Source organism: Vipera ursinii (genome assembly GCF_947247035.1).
Source record: "Vipera ursinii genome assembly, chromosome: 1".
NCBI classification, from domain to species: domain Eukaryota; kingdom Metazoa; phylum Chordata; class Lepidosauria; order Squamata; family Viperidae; genus Vipera; species Vipera ursinii.
This window is the reverse complement of record NC_139512.1, coordinates 321,903,933-321,921,680: the sequence shown is the minus strand read 5'-3', so window position 1 is coordinate 321,921,680 and position 17,748 is coordinate 321,903,933. Positions and strand designations below refer to the sequence as shown.

At 42.2% G+C, this 17,748-nt stretch overlaps 1 protein-coding gene across 1 annotated transcript in view; it reads left to right on the top strand.

Annotated features, from left to right (window-relative positions):
* Positions 1–243: 243 nt before the first annotated feature.
* FSHR (follicle stimulating hormone receptor) overlaps positions 244–17,748 on the top strand; it is a gene marked incomplete at its 3' end in the record, with an annotated part of 86,341 nt that continues 68,836 nt past the window's right edge. The window contains exon 1 of the mRNA XM_083350672.1: positions 244–401. Within this exon, the coding sequence (XP_083206798.1) occupies positions 247–401 (155 nt within the window). The 5' untranslated portion in view covers positions 244–246. The remainder of the gene's footprint in view (positions 402–17,748) is intronic.

Here is a 17,748-nt window from a genome sequence, read left to right as displayed (position 1 = left end):
ACCCAGATCTAGAGTGCAAAAAGTACACCATGAGCACATGAAACAGAGGCAGACACACTGTAACCCCACCTTTCCTGAAATCCTGATGGACTGAAAACCCTGATACACAGAGATGTCCTTCCCTGGGGATCACATGACTTACCACAAATCTTGAAGGCGGGTCTTCAGGGAACGGAGTTATGGTGGGAGGCAGGAGGAGCTTATTTCCCAGTTGCTCAGGAAGGCATGGGCAACGTAGAAGCAAGCATGGCTCTGTTTTTCCTCAGCCTGTGGCTCCTCTTGGGGGCTTGCTTAGGGTGCCAGCATCCCCTCTGTCAGTGCTCGGACAGAATGGCATTCATCTGCCAGGAGAGTGAGGTGACCTATGTACCACAGGACATCCCCAGGAATTCCACTGAACTGTGAGTAAAAAAAAAGAGAAGCAGACAAAAAACAGTCAAGTCAACAGCAGCTTTTGTTCTTGTCTTTGTGGGTCAGCTTCTCATTTGATAGGTCTGGCGAACATTTTCAATGTGTTTGTGTGGGGTGAAAGCTTTTGGGGGATTGATGATTCTTCAGAACACTGCAGCCCTTGAAGTTCATTCACATGATATTTTGCAGCTGCAGAGCAAAGATAAGCCACCTCAGACAGAAGTTTAAAACAAAGTTTCTTTTGATAGCAGTGGATGCTTTCAAAATAATTTATTAACACCCAGCACTTCCTCTCTAAAGCCTGAATTTCAGGCAGTTGAAACTGAACAGAGCACATCTGATTTGCTAAGAAGCTAGAAATCTGGCAATGGTCACTTCTTCAGGAAGAAGATAAAGGTTTCTTGGCATAAACTTGGTGGTTTGTGTTAGGATCACACAGTTCTTTGCAGAGTTTCATAAAGAAGCAGGGTGACTCTCAAGTAAAGTCAGTGAAGCAAAGAGTCCTCGTGAAGAACAGCTAATGAGAATAAATGAGACAGTTCATTTCTCCACACCAGAAGAGTTTCTTAAAGTTCTCATTCATTTTCCACAGACATGAAGCAATTTACATATTGCTCCCACCCACTCCTGGAGCACCAATGCTATGTTGTTACTACATTAAAAACAATGGTATTTTTTCCATCTCAAATACAAAAAACTGTTTCTCCGTCTATCTGCTAAAGATGCAGAGTACAAATATGTGCCTGTATTTGGTGAAAGTATAAAAAGAGTCCATAGCATTAATTAGATTTCTCAGAATTCAGTGGGGCTTAGTTCCAAATAGTGGGTCTAATGAGGCAGTCTTAACAAACCTCATGACACAGCTGTAACTGCAGAACAGCTGCCTTACATCAGTAAAGTTTTATAGAATTATTGGGATCTTTACAAAGAAGAGATCTTGTAAGTGAATTTGTGAATTCTTTTTCTGGGAAAAGTTCAAAGCAGCTATGTACTACAAGGTAAAATGTACAAAATTTAGACATGAATATTTCTTCCCTAAATAAAGAAGTAATAAAAAATCATATTTTCATGCAGGTCATAGCAAACGTAAATAGACTGAGAGAGAACTGAAGGTGACTCGGTAGAAAGATCATCTATTAGTAAATTTGTATCTGGCTGCACTACTTTAATGTGCAGGTTGAACTTGCCCCTCAAAATGAAATTCCATTGTTATAAAAATAGTATATCAAGACAAAAGGCAGACTATATGCTATCTTTCGTATATATCTTTCTGTGTGGTCAAATAGCATTAATGGAGAAATGTGATACTATGCAACTCATACACTTTCAGGGTCTTTCCTCCCTTCTTGATAACCATGGCACAAACACTTCCCAGCAACTTTTGTTTCTACTGTGTCCTCATAATATTGCCTTCATCTTATCCCACCCTCCATTCTTCATAACTGTCACAGCTTAGAGTCAAACATTCATTTGTCAAATTTATATGGCTGCCCATCTCACACAAAAGTAACCAATCAAAACATTCTACAATATAGTTAGAAATAATAAACACAAATAAGACAAAATCAGGAGAGGGGATGCATTATTGGGGACCCTCCATAGTCAAGCACAGTCCCTGAACACTAAATTTCTGTCCAAAACAAGCCCAACAGTTAGCTAATATGGACAAGCTCCCCTTTAAAGCAGCATCGACTTTTGTGAGGACTGTGGAAAAAAAGCAAAACAGTGGTTAGAATATCCTAGGGAAAGGACAGGGCTCATGAGTTGATTAACAAAAGTTCCCCCCATTTCAGTCTTTGGTTTCAGAGCATCTGTATCCACTAATATTTATTTTGTTTTTAATGTCACCCTTTCAGATTGTTAGGCAGGAACATTGAAAAAAATATAATGGAGGAAGGCACTGCCAAATACCTTGCACTACTGCCAAACTGCATAGTTGTGTTCATGTAAACACTAAGAGTCATGCTTGACTCAAAGGCATCTTTACCTTTCCATTGTTTGGCAGTAAAGCAATGCTCTGGTTCTACCTCTCAAAAAAAAACTATGTATCTATGTATGTATGTATGTATGTATGTATGTATGTATGTATGTAAAAATTCATATTCTGCTTGGCAGAAAATCATAGTCATAGTGTAGAAATGGGCAAACCACCACCAACCCTATTTCTATCCTTGTAGAAATTATGCTACCAATTCCATTTTTAGTCTTCCTGGGTCTTTTTACCTGAGGAATAATCACAAATCTGTTTTAGATTTTGTTTGAGAGTAAATTTCAGCAGCAGTGTCTTTTTTGTAACATTTATTCTTCTCAGCTGTTAATCTCAGCTGTTCTTATGCAAAAGTATTCACTCAACAATCCAAATTTGGAAGAAAAGCAGATGGATGAAAGGAAAAGATAAAAAGTGTCCATTAATCAAACTCTTAATAGGCGTTGATATTGATTCAATGTCTTCTTTTGAGAGTTCAAGAACATTGTGACAAGTCATACCCACAATGCCTGGATGAGCATGTTAGACCGTAGGGATTTAATAAAGATAGGCCATATTCAAGATAAAATCATGGGGTTTGAAATAGTTATTTAATTCAATCCAATCCAATCCAATCCCCTCTCAATGCAGGAATCAAATAATCATGCAGGAAGGTAGTAAATAGGCTTTCTTCCCCTCCTGAATCACAGAAAATGTTCCCTATAAACATTTTCTAGTTGGGCTCTTTAGCCTGTTGAGCAGAGTTGAATGGTCAGGATGGATTATTTTCAATGACTCTTCCATTTGTACACAAATAGGGATGAAAGCAATTCTTTCCCTGGGATTGTATGTTGTGAATTATATCATTGAAAGATCTAGAAAGTCCTAAGCTTGTTTAGTTACAATTGTGGTTATGGTTTTGTGTGTATGTATGTGTGCTTTATAAAATGGGTTCATTTACTAAAAAAGTGTATTAACCAAATTAAGCAAGTCCAATCATCATATAGAGGCCTGCACAGATTTATCTTGGAAAAAATCCCACTAAAGACAATAATTAAATTAGAGTTCACAGACTTCCTTACACATCAAAGTGTTTAGGTAGTCAGAGAATAATGTGGAGATGTAGCAAAAATCTCCAAACCCCCCCATTTTAATCTGATTATTAAATGAGACTTTAATAATCAATTCTATCAAAGATCAATATGAAGATACTGCTCAAAACATGTATTTCACAAATGCTATAAATAAACCAGTTTATGCAGTAATTTTGTGCAGAGTGTAACAGAATAACTGAAAAGATAGTAGATTATTACAAAATAGGTAGATTAATTTATAGAATACTGTCATCTCTTTTAGTGACTTGAGTTCATACGCTAAAATGTAATGTGGTCTGATTTTAGCTTACAGATTTCAGTTTTGCTATATTCAGATATAGCTATGCTCTGATGTGCTTTTATAGGTCTCATAACCTATAAGGATATTCAGATACAAGAAAAATTTCTAGCACAGAAACAAGCTCATTTTAAATTGCTGCTAGCACACTGCTATCTAGCATGCTATAAAGTAAAATTTAGATGACCTAGCATTATTTTTGCAAAGATATTGCTTGAGAATACCCCACAGTACAGTATGCTATAAATATGATAGCGTACACATACAGGAGAGAGAATATAATCAATATAATGAAGTAATATAATGTTAGCGGGGCCAGATGTTGAATATTAGAAATTCAGAAATGCCTTCTGAGCCAAGGAGCTCACCAGATAATCTAAAATCAGGCACTATTCTCACTATAATGATGATAAAATGAAAGAGGAGATCAAAACAACATGGGCATCTCTCAGGGTTTCCTTTCAAGAAAAAAATGGGTACAAAATAAGTAGTGAGAGAGATAAAATAAAGCATATATTAAATCTCCCCAACAGAGTGCCTTACAAAGGTCCAAGACAGTGTTTCTCAACTTTGGTAACTTTAAGGTGTGTGGAATTCCCCAGCCAACAATTTTTAGCCTTTCATGCAGTCCCCAGAAGTGTTTTGCACCTTTCTGGTTGCTTCCCCACACCTCCAATATCATTAACTTGTTTTCATTGCTAATAACAAGTACATATGTTAGGACCCTGCTTCTTGGCCAAGATTACATGACAGCCTGAGCTAAGAACACTGTTTTCACACTGGGAACAATAACGATAGAGATTACAGAAGTTTCCTGCCCTCACTAGTTTGAAATATTCCTATGAATTTTGCAAGCAATCAAGGTTGCAGAAGATTGTTGGTGCTCTTTGTCTGCTAACTATTGAGTCTAGACAGGGCTGATGAGAAGCCTAAACAAAAAGTTGGAATATAGACATCCAATGCTGATTTGCTCACTCAGTTTTACCTTTGAGAAACAATTCTTTAAAAAATTACTGTCTTTCTGATGACATGTCCTTAAAGTAGATTGCACACTGAAAGACCTAAATTTATCTGCCAGAAATTTTTACAGGCTGTTTGGTTCAATCATTTCTGCTGTCTGATCTATGAAATATAAAAATAGGGATGGGGTATATTTAATGTAATTACATTCATCAACACAGACTTCTCTACCAATCAAGGGCTTGTAATGCATTGCAGACATCAATAAAGAAATCTTCAGATTAAATAAATGCATGTAGTTTTGAACCCAGAACATTCTGTAAATAAATTTACTTAAGAGGTCAGCTCCCTAGTCTGCTCCTTGAAAAGGCAGAGTTTGGAAGTCACTTATAAAGAGATTTATTACTGGGAAGTTGTGCTAACCGTCTCTGTTAAATGCAGGTTGGAACATTTCTGTTGTGTATGCCCTTAAAGCATACATGGAAATGTCAGCACAGCAGGGGGCTAGACAGTTCCAGGCTATAACTGCTTTTGGCGGGAAAGCCTGAATAGAGCGAGTCGTTGACAGCCCCAGGGCATGGTCAGCTCTGGCGGGAGCCAGGGTTTAAATCCATTGGCCACCTGCACTGGCAGAAAGCCAGGTTTAAATCTATTGGTCACCATTCACCTGGGCAGGTATAAAGAGACGCCAGGTAACCCCTTTGCTCCAGCTTCATTCTGACTCAATAAAGAAATACTACCCGCCTCTCCATGCAACCACACGACATTGCACTGGCGACGAAGGTGGGATCCTGCACTGGACAACGCTAGCCACGGACGGAATCCAATCAGCAGCTTCGGACCAAGACGCAGGACGGCCGAGACGGCAGAATGGCACAACTGGGTCAGTATCCCCTTTTCAATAGCAACCGCCCAGAGGAGTGGGAAGCATTCGTGGGGCAGCTCGAGTGCTACCTACGGGCAAACGGGGTGAAAGATGACCGGCAGAGAGCAGCGGCGCTACTCTGCAGCTGCGGCACGGAAACGTACCAGCTGGCGGTCGGTCTCTGTGCACCCGACGACATCCACTCCGTCGGGTACAACGAGTTGCTGGCGAAGCTGACCGAGTACTTCAAGCCCGAGATGTCCGAGATCGCCTGGCGGTATCGTTTCGAGAAACGGGACCAGCGGCCGGGTGAGTCTGCCAAGCAATACATGGCTGCCCTGAGGCAGGCAGCTCGCCTCTGTAATTTTGAAAATTTAGAGATCCGGCTGCGGGATAGGATCGTCTGTGGGTTGAGGGACAGGAAGCTGCGCCAGAAAATCTTTGCAAAGCAGAAGCTGACCCTGAGGGATGTCCAAAAGGAATTCCTAGCCTGGGACACGGCCGAGGAGTCCGACGCGAGGGAAGGCGGATCCATCCACCAGTTGAGCGGTTGCAGCGACACGGACGGGGCAGAGTTGGAAGTGGACGCCATCCACCGACAACAGCGACCCGTCACCTCCAACCGAGACAACGTGAGGGAGCCAAGACCAGCCGTGGCAGACGGAAGATGCCAGGAGTGCAGGTGCGGAGCGAACGGCCCCCAGTCTACCCAACTCCACAGCTACAGCGCGAATCGGCCCCGGTCTACCCAGCATTGCGGTTGCAGCCCCCGGTCTACCCAGCACAGCAGCTGCGGACAACCCTGGTCTACCCAGTGTTCCGGCTGCGGCACGAACAGCTCCCGGTCTACCCATTGCGCCAGCTGCGGAGGACAGCATCCCCGGTCTACCTGCCGTTTCAAGTCGGCCAAGTGTCGGGCATGCGGGAAAACCAGGCACATCGCGGCGGTCTGCAGGAGCAAGCAGCGGGATAGCCTGCACGAGGTGGAGGCAGAGTTCCAGTTCGCTACAGGTACCGGGGAGCGGTTGCCGGGACTGACAGTCAGCCACATGGCGGGACGGCCGGACGTTTGTCTAACAGGGGCCCCTGCAGTGCTAACCCCAAAAATAAAATTGAGGGTGAAGCTGCAAGGGGTCCCCTGCACGATGGAGCTGGACTCAGGGTCAGCCGTGTCCATAATCTCCGCCAGAACGTTTAAGGAGATTTGCAAGCAGAGCGGCCAATGGGTTCCCTTGAGGCCATCCAGAATGACCCTATCTGACTTTCAAAATTCACCCATTAACGTCCGGGGGGAGGCATTGGTGAGGGTTCAGTGCAAAGGGTTCGAGGGCAAATTAAGTGCACTGGTCATCGAAGGCCAGCGGACCAGCCTCGTGGGGTTAGGGTGGTTCAATGCGCTGGGCATCGGAATCACGGGGATTCACCAGACACGGAGCTGCCTTTCCCTTGAAGCTGTCTGCAAGGATTTTGCGGACGGGTTCAACAGACAGCTGGGAAGGTACACAGGTCCCCCAATCTCATTTAAGTTAGACCCCCAGGTGCAACTCATAAGAATGAAAGCTAGGAGAGTTCCGTTTGCGCTAAAACATAAGATAGAGCGGGAATTGGATAAGCTGGTAGACCAGGGGGTGCTAACGCCAGTCGATGGAGCGGAATGGGAAACCCCCATCGTAACACTGCTCAAGGCAAACGGCGAAATTAGAATTTGTGCCGACTATAAGGGGACAATCAACCAGGCTCTGAGCGCTCATTCATACCCAGTTCCTGCAGTAAACAGCATTCTGGCGTCCCTGCAAGGCGGGTCGGTGTTCGCTAAACTGGATCTTGCCCAAGCTTATCAGCAGCTGCTGGTAGACCCAGGGGCTGCTAGAGCACAAACAATAATCACACACAAAGGGGCATTCCGGGTAGACCGGTTGCAGTTCGGGGTCAGCGTGGGTCCTGGAATATTCCAGGAGGTGAATATTCCTCAAGGGAATACCAGGGGTTTGCCCTTATTTCGATGACATCCTGATCGCAGCCAGCTCCGAGGATGTTCTGGCAGCCTGATTGAAGGCAGTACTTGAGAGGTTCAGGGGTGCAGGGTTGAAGCTCAAAAGGGAGAAATGCAAGATTGGGATAACTGAGACAGAGTTCCTGGGGTTCAGGATTGATGCTCAAGGCATCCACCCATCTGCATCCAAAGTCAGGGCAATCAAAGAAGCCCCAACTCCCAAAAACAAGTCTGAGTTGCAGGCATTCCTGGGCCTCCTCAATTTTTATCACACATTCCTGACACACAAGGCTATAATTGCAGAACCCCTACACAGGTTGCTTGACAAGCAAGCATCCTGGGACTGGACTGACAAACACACTAACGCATTCAAAACACTGAAGAACCTGTTAGCAGGCAATGCCACAGTCACCCACTTCAGGGAGGACCAGCCAATCTGCCTTGCTTGTGATGCATGGGATTGGGGCAGTTCTCAGCCATTTAAGGGAGGATGGAACTCAGGCCCCCATCGCCTACTACTCCAGGACCCTGTCAGCTGCAGAGCGGAATTATGCCCAGATAGACAAGGAGGCACTGGCAGTGGTTGCAGGAGTAAAGAAATTTCATGACTACCTTTATGGTAGGGAATTTCTAATTTATACAGACCATAAACCATTATTAGGGTTATTTACAACAGAGAAGCAGATACCACAGATCCTGTCACCCCGGATGTTACACTGGTCCATATTCCTGTCTGCATACTCATGCAAACTGGTACACAGGCCGGGCAAAGAGATGGGGCACGCCGATGGCCTCAGCAGACTTCCCCTAAGGGATACTGAGCCGGACCCAGCACTTGCTGTCCAAATACTGGCAATACAGGAACTGCCAGAATGCCCCCTCAATGCAAGGGACATAGCCACAGAGACCCCCAAGGACAAGGTTCTGAGCAGGGTACAATCATGGGTGAGCAGTGGGTGGCAGGACAAATCACCAGGGCAAGAGTTCATTGCTTACTTCTCCAGAAGGCATGAACTGTCCACACACAAGGGATGTCTCTTGTGGGGAAGTAGAGTCATCATCCCCACAAGGCTCAGAGAAAGAGTCCTCCAGTCATTACATGACGGCCACCCAGGAATAGTAAGAATGAAGGCCCTGGCAAGGAGCTACCTGTGGTGGCCAGGTTTGGACAAGGAGATAGAAGAACTAGTAGCAGGGTGTTACACATGCCAGAGGACACGGCCAGAACAACCACATGCACCAGTTCACAAGTGGGAGGAAACACACTCACCATGGTCCAAGGTGCATATAGACTATGCAGGCCCATTCCAAGGACACACATTTCTGGTAGCAGTAGACAGCCATTCTAAATGGCTGGAGGTGGTGCCTGTGGGCAACATGACCTCAGCAGGAACCATTCAAGCATTGAGGGGGATGTTTGCTACACATGGTCTGCCTGATGTAATCGTGTCAGATAATGGAACACAATTTACCTCCTCGGATTTCCAGGTGTTCCTGAGGACCTTGGGGATTAGGCACACCACCTCAGCTCCCTTCCACCCTGCCAGTAATGGATTGGCAGAACGATTCGTGCGGACAACAAAGGATGCCCTCAAGCGCATAGTACAGGGAAATTGGAAGCAAAGACTGGCCACATTCCTCCTATACCAACATGCAACACCCTGCACCGCCACAGGCAAAAGCCCAGTGGAACTCAGATGGGGCAGACGCCTCATAACAATGCTGGACAGGCTTCACCCAGACAGGGTAGCAGCAGACGCCGGGACCCCCAACATCAAAACAAGTTTCAACACAGGAGACCCCATCTGGGCTAGGAACTATAGCACAGGTCACTCATGGGTGCCAGGGGAGATATTAGAGCAAACAGGACCCCTTTCCTACAGAGTAAGGGTGGAGGGGGGACTCCTTTGGAAAAGGCACCTGGATCAGCTGAGGAAAAGGGCTCCTGAAAGGGTTATAGAGGACACACTGGGGGCTGAGGAGGAAGAGCCAACACAAACACAAAAACCCAGGAGGGTTACCAGAGGGGCACAGTGGCAACCCCACCCCAGACAGGAGACTGACAGAGAAACCAGGCAGTCACCAGAACCCAGCAGAACACAAAACCCGGGCACCGCAACACACATACACACACACCACAATCTACCACAACATTCACAACAAAGAAGAGAGCCTAGACACAGCACCACACCACCAGATGAACCAGTCCCAAGAAGATCAAGCAGGCCACACAAGGCTCCAAGCTACCTCGCGGACTATGTGCGTTCTTAGGGGGGTGGAGAAGCAACCAAGGAATAACAAATTTACATACATTCTTGTGTATGTAAAATTTGTGTATAGTGTAAATAAGTGTATATAGTTTGGAGACAGGATGACAGAGGGTAATTCCTCACTATGGGGGGAAGGGGTGTAGTGTATGCCCTTAAAGCATACACAGAAATGTCAGCACAGCAGGGGGCTGGACAGCTCCAGGCTATAACCGCTTTTGGCGGGAAAAGCCTGAATAGAGTGAGTTGTTGACAGCCCCAGGGCATGGTCAGCTCTGGTGGGAGCCAAGGTTTAAATCCATTGGCCACCTGCACTGGCGGGAAGCCAGGTTTAAATCTATTGGTCACCATTCACCTGGGCAGGTATAAAGAGACGCCAGGTAACCCCTTTGCTCCAGCTTCATTCTGACTCAACAAAGAAATACTACCCAGCTCAAGTGTCCGCCTCTCCGTGCAACCACGCGACATTGCAATTTCCTTCCAAAAGACTGAACCTATAAGGAATCCAGCACTTCTTTGATGAAAGATGGAAGACTGTCTTGAGTTCTGCTTCAAAAAACATTGTGTCCTGGGTTTTTTTCCCTCCCTCACTGGAGGGCATTGATAACTATGCTTGGTCTTACAGCATTTGCATTGCATTATTTCTAGAAATCACCCCTTATCTCTACCTTAATGGTAGAGGATAATTTATGGAGAAAACTAGTTTGCCACTCATTTAGCACCTGCTCCCTATTATTCACTGCAAAACCGAGCAACATATCTGCTAAAATGCATTGCCTAAGCCAGCTGCCTCTCTGCCCAGCTTCTTAATCAGGACTATTGCACTAGCACTAGGCAGTCATTCCAGATAACACCCTAACACCATCTCAGCAATTTTTTTATTACTGAATTTATACGCCACTTCTCTGTTTATTCCAACATCCAAGTCAGTTTGCAACAGTAACAAAATTGAAGCGTCTTTCTCGCATACCTGATCGTCTAACTTCTAAGAGCGTTCTAAGGCCTCTTCAGAAAGATCTTTTCTATTGACTGATAGTGGACAGGCTCATAGTAGGTGATGTAGCCTTGCAGATAACCAAGGTCTAAGCCATTTGGGGCTTTAAAGGTCAACAACTTTAAACTGTGTTCAGCAGGCAGCTGTTATCACCTAGTGCAGGTAAAGATAGCGAAAAGAAGGTGCAATTAACTATTGATAATTTTTGCCAGCTCAGGTAGTCACATTTGGCATAATAGCAATAGTATTTTGAGAAAATGCAACCCAATTCTGAGCAAATTTCACCTCAGTCACAAATTCATTTTTCCCCTAACTGTTAGCACCTCCATTTTATCTGTATTGAGTTTCAGCTTGTTCTCCCTCTCCCAGTCCATTTTCAAGTAGGCAACATTCAAGTGTACTAAAAAGCTGGGTATCATCAGCATTCTGACTGTAACCGAAACCAAACTCCAAATATATTATATATATTTATATTTTTTATATAATGACTCCCTCAGTGGTTTTGTGTATATGTTTAACAGCATAAGAAATAACACAGCTTTGTGGAATGGCATGAAATACATTCTGGACTGGATAGCCTCGGTATGAATTCTTAACTTTTCCAAAAAGTCTAAGACTTAATACTATGGCAAAGAGGAATAGTACACTAAATAGTACTCCTATATTTCCCTGGCCACCCAAATGCAGCAGCATTCAAATTTGGCTGGCTGCTGGGTGGAAATCTGTATAGTCTTACCACCTTCCGAAACATTCAGAAACCAACTCACAAACTCAGAGAACGAACCTTCACCCTCATCCTATACCCAAGCTACAGACATTCACCACTATTACAAGTCTTGTTACATCTCTAGGTTAAGGTTGCAGTGTAACCAACGAAGCCTAGATGAAAGATAAGTTAGACCTCCAGTTTTAAATTCTGTTTTTTAATGCCAAATCAGTTGCTGGTAATATTTCTATTGTTGTTTTAACTATTCAGTCTTGTCTGACTCTTGGCAGCTTTATAGGCAAGTGCTCTCCATGCTATCCTGTCAAGCACAGCTTCTGTCAGTTGTTGGATATTCATCTTTGTATCACTTTTGATATTATCAACCCAGAATGTACTTTGCTTGCCTCTTCTTTTTGTGATGGGGGCTCCCCGATACTCCCATGTAATACCTCTGCTCCGCGAGCTGCATTGGCTTCCGGTTGCCCTCCGGGTGAGATTCAAGGTGCTGGTGATGACCTATAAAGCCCTAAATGGCTTGGGTCCGGGATATCTGAGGGAACACCTGCTGCCGGCATCACCTTCCCTTCATCCAGTGCGCTCCCACAGGAAGGGCCTTCTCAGGGTGCCGCCGGCAAAGGATTGCCGGAGGGCGACACCCAGGGGGAGGGCCTTCTCTGTGGGCGCGCCTGTCCTCTGGAACCAGTTACCTGTAGAGCTCAGGACTGCCCCAGATTTTTGTTTGTTCCGCTGGGACCTGAAGGCCTGGCTCTTTGAGCTTTCCGGCCAGGACTGAGAACTTTTAATTTTTAACCTATTCCAATTGGGTTTTTAATAAGAGTTAAGGGTTTTAGATTTTAATTAAGGATAATTTAATTTATTTTAATTTGTTATTAACTTTTGTATTGTTATATTGTTTTAATCGCCTTGTGAACCACCCTGGGTCCTACGGGAGAAGGGCGGTATATAAGTTTAAATAATAATAATAATTCCTAGGATCATTGACTTCTCCAATGAATTTGCATGCATGACATGGCCAAAGTAAATCAGACATAGTCTTGTGATTTTGGCTTCTAATGACGTATCTGGTTTTATATGATTCAGCATCTCTCTGTTGGTTGCTGTGGTGATCCATGGCATATATAATAATTTACACCATCACCACAGTTCAAAGGGATCAATTCTTCTTCAATCAGCCATTCTTAGTCTCATACCCATACATCATCATAGGGAAGACTATTGCTCTAACTAACCTGCTTTTTAAATTTATATCAATATCTCTGCTTTTCCAGACCTTATTCATGTTAACTATTGCAGTGTAGCCTAAGATTATCCTGCAGTCACCCCATTCTCATTTTTTCTCATCTCTCCTTATCATCTTTTTCATATGAGAGGCCACAGAGTAATTCAAAGTCCTCCAGAGCATTATTGCACATTAGAAATGATATCTAGTTGCTAAGGCAGTTGTTATCACTGGGTAAAGCCATCAAAAAGGTTTTACTGCTAACATATCCCTGAGGAATATAGAAGATTTACTACTATTCCTAAAGAAAGTTGGTAAGATGTTTTGCCAGAGAAATAATTTCAAGAGGTCATTTGTGCACAGATTTAATAAACCTTATATAAGCTAGATGTCATTACCACTATGCAGATGATTTATTGCTTATATCCCATTCTCAGATAGGCTTATTCAAAGCTTTGGATAGTTATTGCTCCTTAAATTGTCTAACTGTGAATGCAGAAAAAATCAAAGGGGTTCCTTTTCCCCAGTCTAGAAAAAACAGAAAATATACAAGTGGAAAATTGGGGAACATAAAGTAGAGCAAGTTTTCTCTTGCATTAGCACTGCCCACAAGAGTTATTAGCACTTGCATAAGTGGAAATCATAATACTATAGGCTACTTACACATTAAGGGAATTTTGTTTGTTTGTTGTGAGTCTATAATTTTACTTGTAAGGCAGGTTTAATGTAGAAGTGTATTCCAATACATGAATTATACTGTTCAGCTTTAACAACTCCTGAAATAGCACAATTCCATTCTACAATTGCTCTTATCACAGTGAAACACAGGACTTCTTGAGTTAGTGTCTCTCATGGGTAAGCAAACAACGACTCTGTGTACTTCTTGAAATTCCTTGGAAGAAATATTTAAGACAAACATCAAAAAAGGGAACAAACCGTTATTAAAACACAGAAAAAAATGCCTTTATAAACAAAAGCCTGCTTTCATTCTCAGGAATGAAGGGCTATGTTTATTTATTTACACAGTTATTTTTCTTTAACATCTTTGTTAAACAGTTTAAATCAGTGATTTGGAGATTTGAAAACATTTTGACACTTGGTTATTGTTTCAGTAAGTCAGCCATGTTTTCCTTCATTATGCCTCTCAAGTCGTTTTCAGGACTCTCCCATAAAAACATTTCTTGGACTTCTCCACTGATTTTATTGATTTATTTAAAGCATTTTTCTGGCCACACAAATCAGACAACATGGCAATGGATTTTGATAAGCAACAAATTCTTTCAACTACATTGATTCATTCTATGAATCAAGAACTTATACAGCCAGATAATAAGTAGCTCCCTCTTTCTCTCTGTTTGTTTACTTTATGCATGTTACATGCTATCTAGCAACCTTTTTATATGATCAAAAAATTGTTCTTTCTAGAGAGAAAAAAATGATATTGAGAAAGAGACCTATACATATCCCTATATATTTCTTCACCTCTCCTTCATCAACTCCCTATTCCATCTTCCTGAAGTTGTTTGGATCACCCTAGAACCTTTTATTTTTCTATAGAATTTATTATTGCAACTTTCAGCATTCTTCTCCATTTATCAGTGAACAAATGACATGGATGTTGCTGTTTTGGCAACCTAAACCCAGACACTGAAGATGAGCAATAGAATATAAAGAAATGTTTCCAATTTATATCCCTTCAGAATGCTGTGAATTATCTCTGCCTCTCATTCCATTTTGGGTTTAATTAGAAAAAATCTGGAATTAATTTCAGGATTAAAATTAATCCCATCCTGAATTTATTATGCTTCCATTGAAACATGAAAATGTTTGCTTTTGAATATCCTGTATAGGATTTTGCTGCTAATTTGTAGCAGCTTTTAGAGCCTTCAATATGCACACATGTATGTACAGGACCTAAGGTGGAGACTATGCAAAGAGGTCTCAGAAGCACATAGGGGCACAGCACGCAGGCAGGAACTACATACACTGAATGGCACAATAAAATAGCTGACATTGTGTAAAGGAACATCTGCACAGTATGTGACCTAGACCAGATGTGAAATCCCAAGAACATCGGGGAGGAACAACAGGGCTAAGATACTGTGTGACTTCCAGATCCAGACAGGCAGGCAAGTACTTGCCAGTTATTGTGGTAGTAGACAAGGACCAGAGGATAGCAGTGGTGATACATGTAGCAGTGCCAAATGATAGCAACATCAAGAAAGTGTATGAGAAGCTGGAGAAATACCAGAGCCAGAAGGAGGAACTAGAGAGGATGTAATAAAGGCCAAAGTGACCTTAGTGATGGTAGGAGTACTTGGGGCTGTGGCTCCAACAGATCCAAGAAACAACAACAGAGCATTCTGTCCAAAAAAGTGCAGTGGTAAGAATAGTTAAGATACAGTGCAGAACCCTCAAATTCCCAGACTTTTAATAAAAGAACTGAGATTGAGAAAGACACACACCACGCATAGGGGTAAGAAGGAATTTTAATTGTTACAAAAGAGCAACCTTCCTTCATACAATCATTCTTACCAGTTGTCTTTCGGGTGAGGTTCAAGGTTTTGGTAACGATCTTTAAGTCCCTACATGGCATGGGTCCGGGATACCTCGGGGACCACCTGCTGCCGGCGTCAACTCCCCTCCGCCCTGTGCGTTCCCACAGAGAGGGCCTCCTCAGGGTGCCGCCAGTCAGGGAATGCCGACTGGTGACCCCCAGGGGGAGAGCCTTCTCTGTGGGCGCTCCGGCATTATGGAACCAACTGCCGGTGGAGCTCCGGATGGCACCAGACCTCCGAACCTTCCGTCGTGACCTGAAGACCCACCTATTCGAAATAGCTGGTCTGGCCTGACGGGGATGGGTTTTAATAGTTGTTTTAGACTTGTTCACTGTTTTTAACTGGGCATGGGTTTAATCTTTTTTTAATTTTTGTATTGTCTTTTTTATATATGCCCTGTGAACCGCCCTGAGTCCCCACCAAGGAGAAGGGCGGTATATAAATTAAATAAAACTAAACTAAACTAAACTAAACATTCTGAATTTCTTCATGTTGTATGTATAATCACATCAAGGTAACACAAGATAATGCTCATATACATTGAGAATGCTCCTGTATATTGGCAAAATATATCAAGACGTTCCTGGTATCTTGCTCTATAATTGATCATATCATCATTGCAGTGTCATCCACTTACACAAAACCAAATGCATATCAATAAAACATAGGAGAAAGAAATCTTACTGAGACAGTCTATCTGATTTCATCAAATTGTGATCAAGAGGATCCTTTGTGAAAAGTAAAATGCAAATGAGTGAAATCTCTGCAGAACATTCAGATGTAAAAGAAAAAATAAGAGAGGATTTCTAATGCATTATGTGATTAGTCTTCAAAAAGTAAAATCAAGTAATTTGGAACAGAAAATGTGAATTATTAATTATAGGACAATAGCATTCATTGAGACAGTTTCAGCTTCCAGACAAAAATCTAAGTTGCATTGTTTTTTATTTATTTAATACCAAAGTCAGTGCATTGTTTAATTTCCTTCCCACACCAAGCTCACATTATCATCAGCTAGATCAGAGGTAAGCAACATTTGAAGAGGTGACAGTTGTAACATAAATTTCTGATCTTCTCGAAGGTATAGGACATCACCAGCAGGAACATGAACTATTGGGAGGGAGATTTTTTAAAAATATTATTACAAAGATTAAGAGTAGTTATGGAAACAGGAAGCCCACCAGTATCAAGCCATTTGCCTTCTCAACTATCCAGATTCCAGAGAACAGGGAAAAGTAACAATTCCAAAATTTGGCCATTTTCTACCAGATTTCAATGGTATAATCTTGAGTTGTTAGAGATGCTGTTTACTTTCTACTAGTTGCTACCTTTGAGCTCCAACAACTGTAAATTAGATACATAGTAGAAAAGAAAATAATATAAAGCAATTATGTGTAACAAAACTGTAGTTTCCAAGTATAACCATAGTTGGATAGAAATGAATAGCATCAAATTCCAACAAACAAAAGTCCTTCACTGAATTCATAATTTGCAAACTAAATTCTGCTGCTGTGTGATGAGATGATAGTCACTGGCTCAGATGGCTTTTAAAAAATAAGAAATTAATGGAGGTCTACAAAAGGCTATTAGCTAGCTAAATAAATGGTTCACCTCCTGAATGCAATTACATATTAACTGATGCAGGGCAAAGAGGCATTTGCTTGGTCACAATTAAATCCAGAAATAAAGGATTAAATAAGAACAGGATTATATCCCATGGACAGAAATTGCAAGACTGTGCATTTCAGGTAACCTTTTGGGGAAACTTCTTAATGGTAAGTGCTGTTCAGAATGGAAATAAGGTTTCTTGAGAAATGATGATACATTTTTCATTTATACATAAGTATATACCCAAGATTTCCTTTTGGGATAAGCAATGTTGCAGAAAATCAAAAGTACTAACAAATAAGAAATATAGCTAAATGCAGTTATAGCAACACTAGTCTTCATAACACTCCGTATTTTCTATTCTTCTTTTAAACTTCTCACTTCTATCTTTTTTGAGGATCCCATCAACTTCATCCAATCTTGACTTTCTTGGACATTCCCTTCTTCTTGAGCCATTCATCCTTTATATATTTATGACTGTTAAATAATATTTGAATATTTTTGTTATGTGGTCCTCATTCAAAAAACTCAATGTGCTGACTTTTATACTGGTCACTTACTTTAATATTCAGTCCATGTGTATTCGTTGAGCACTCAGTCAATCTTTATTTTATTGCTTTTTATTTTACCATACACACTTCCCATTTCCTTCATTCAAGCTATTTTTATGTTTCTCCTGAAATACCCACCTTTTGTTTCCATATAGTATAATAAAAAGGGGAAAAGCTTTCTGTTATTCACAGCCATTTTTGCTTCTCTCAGCAAACATTTATTACTCTCAAGAGAGT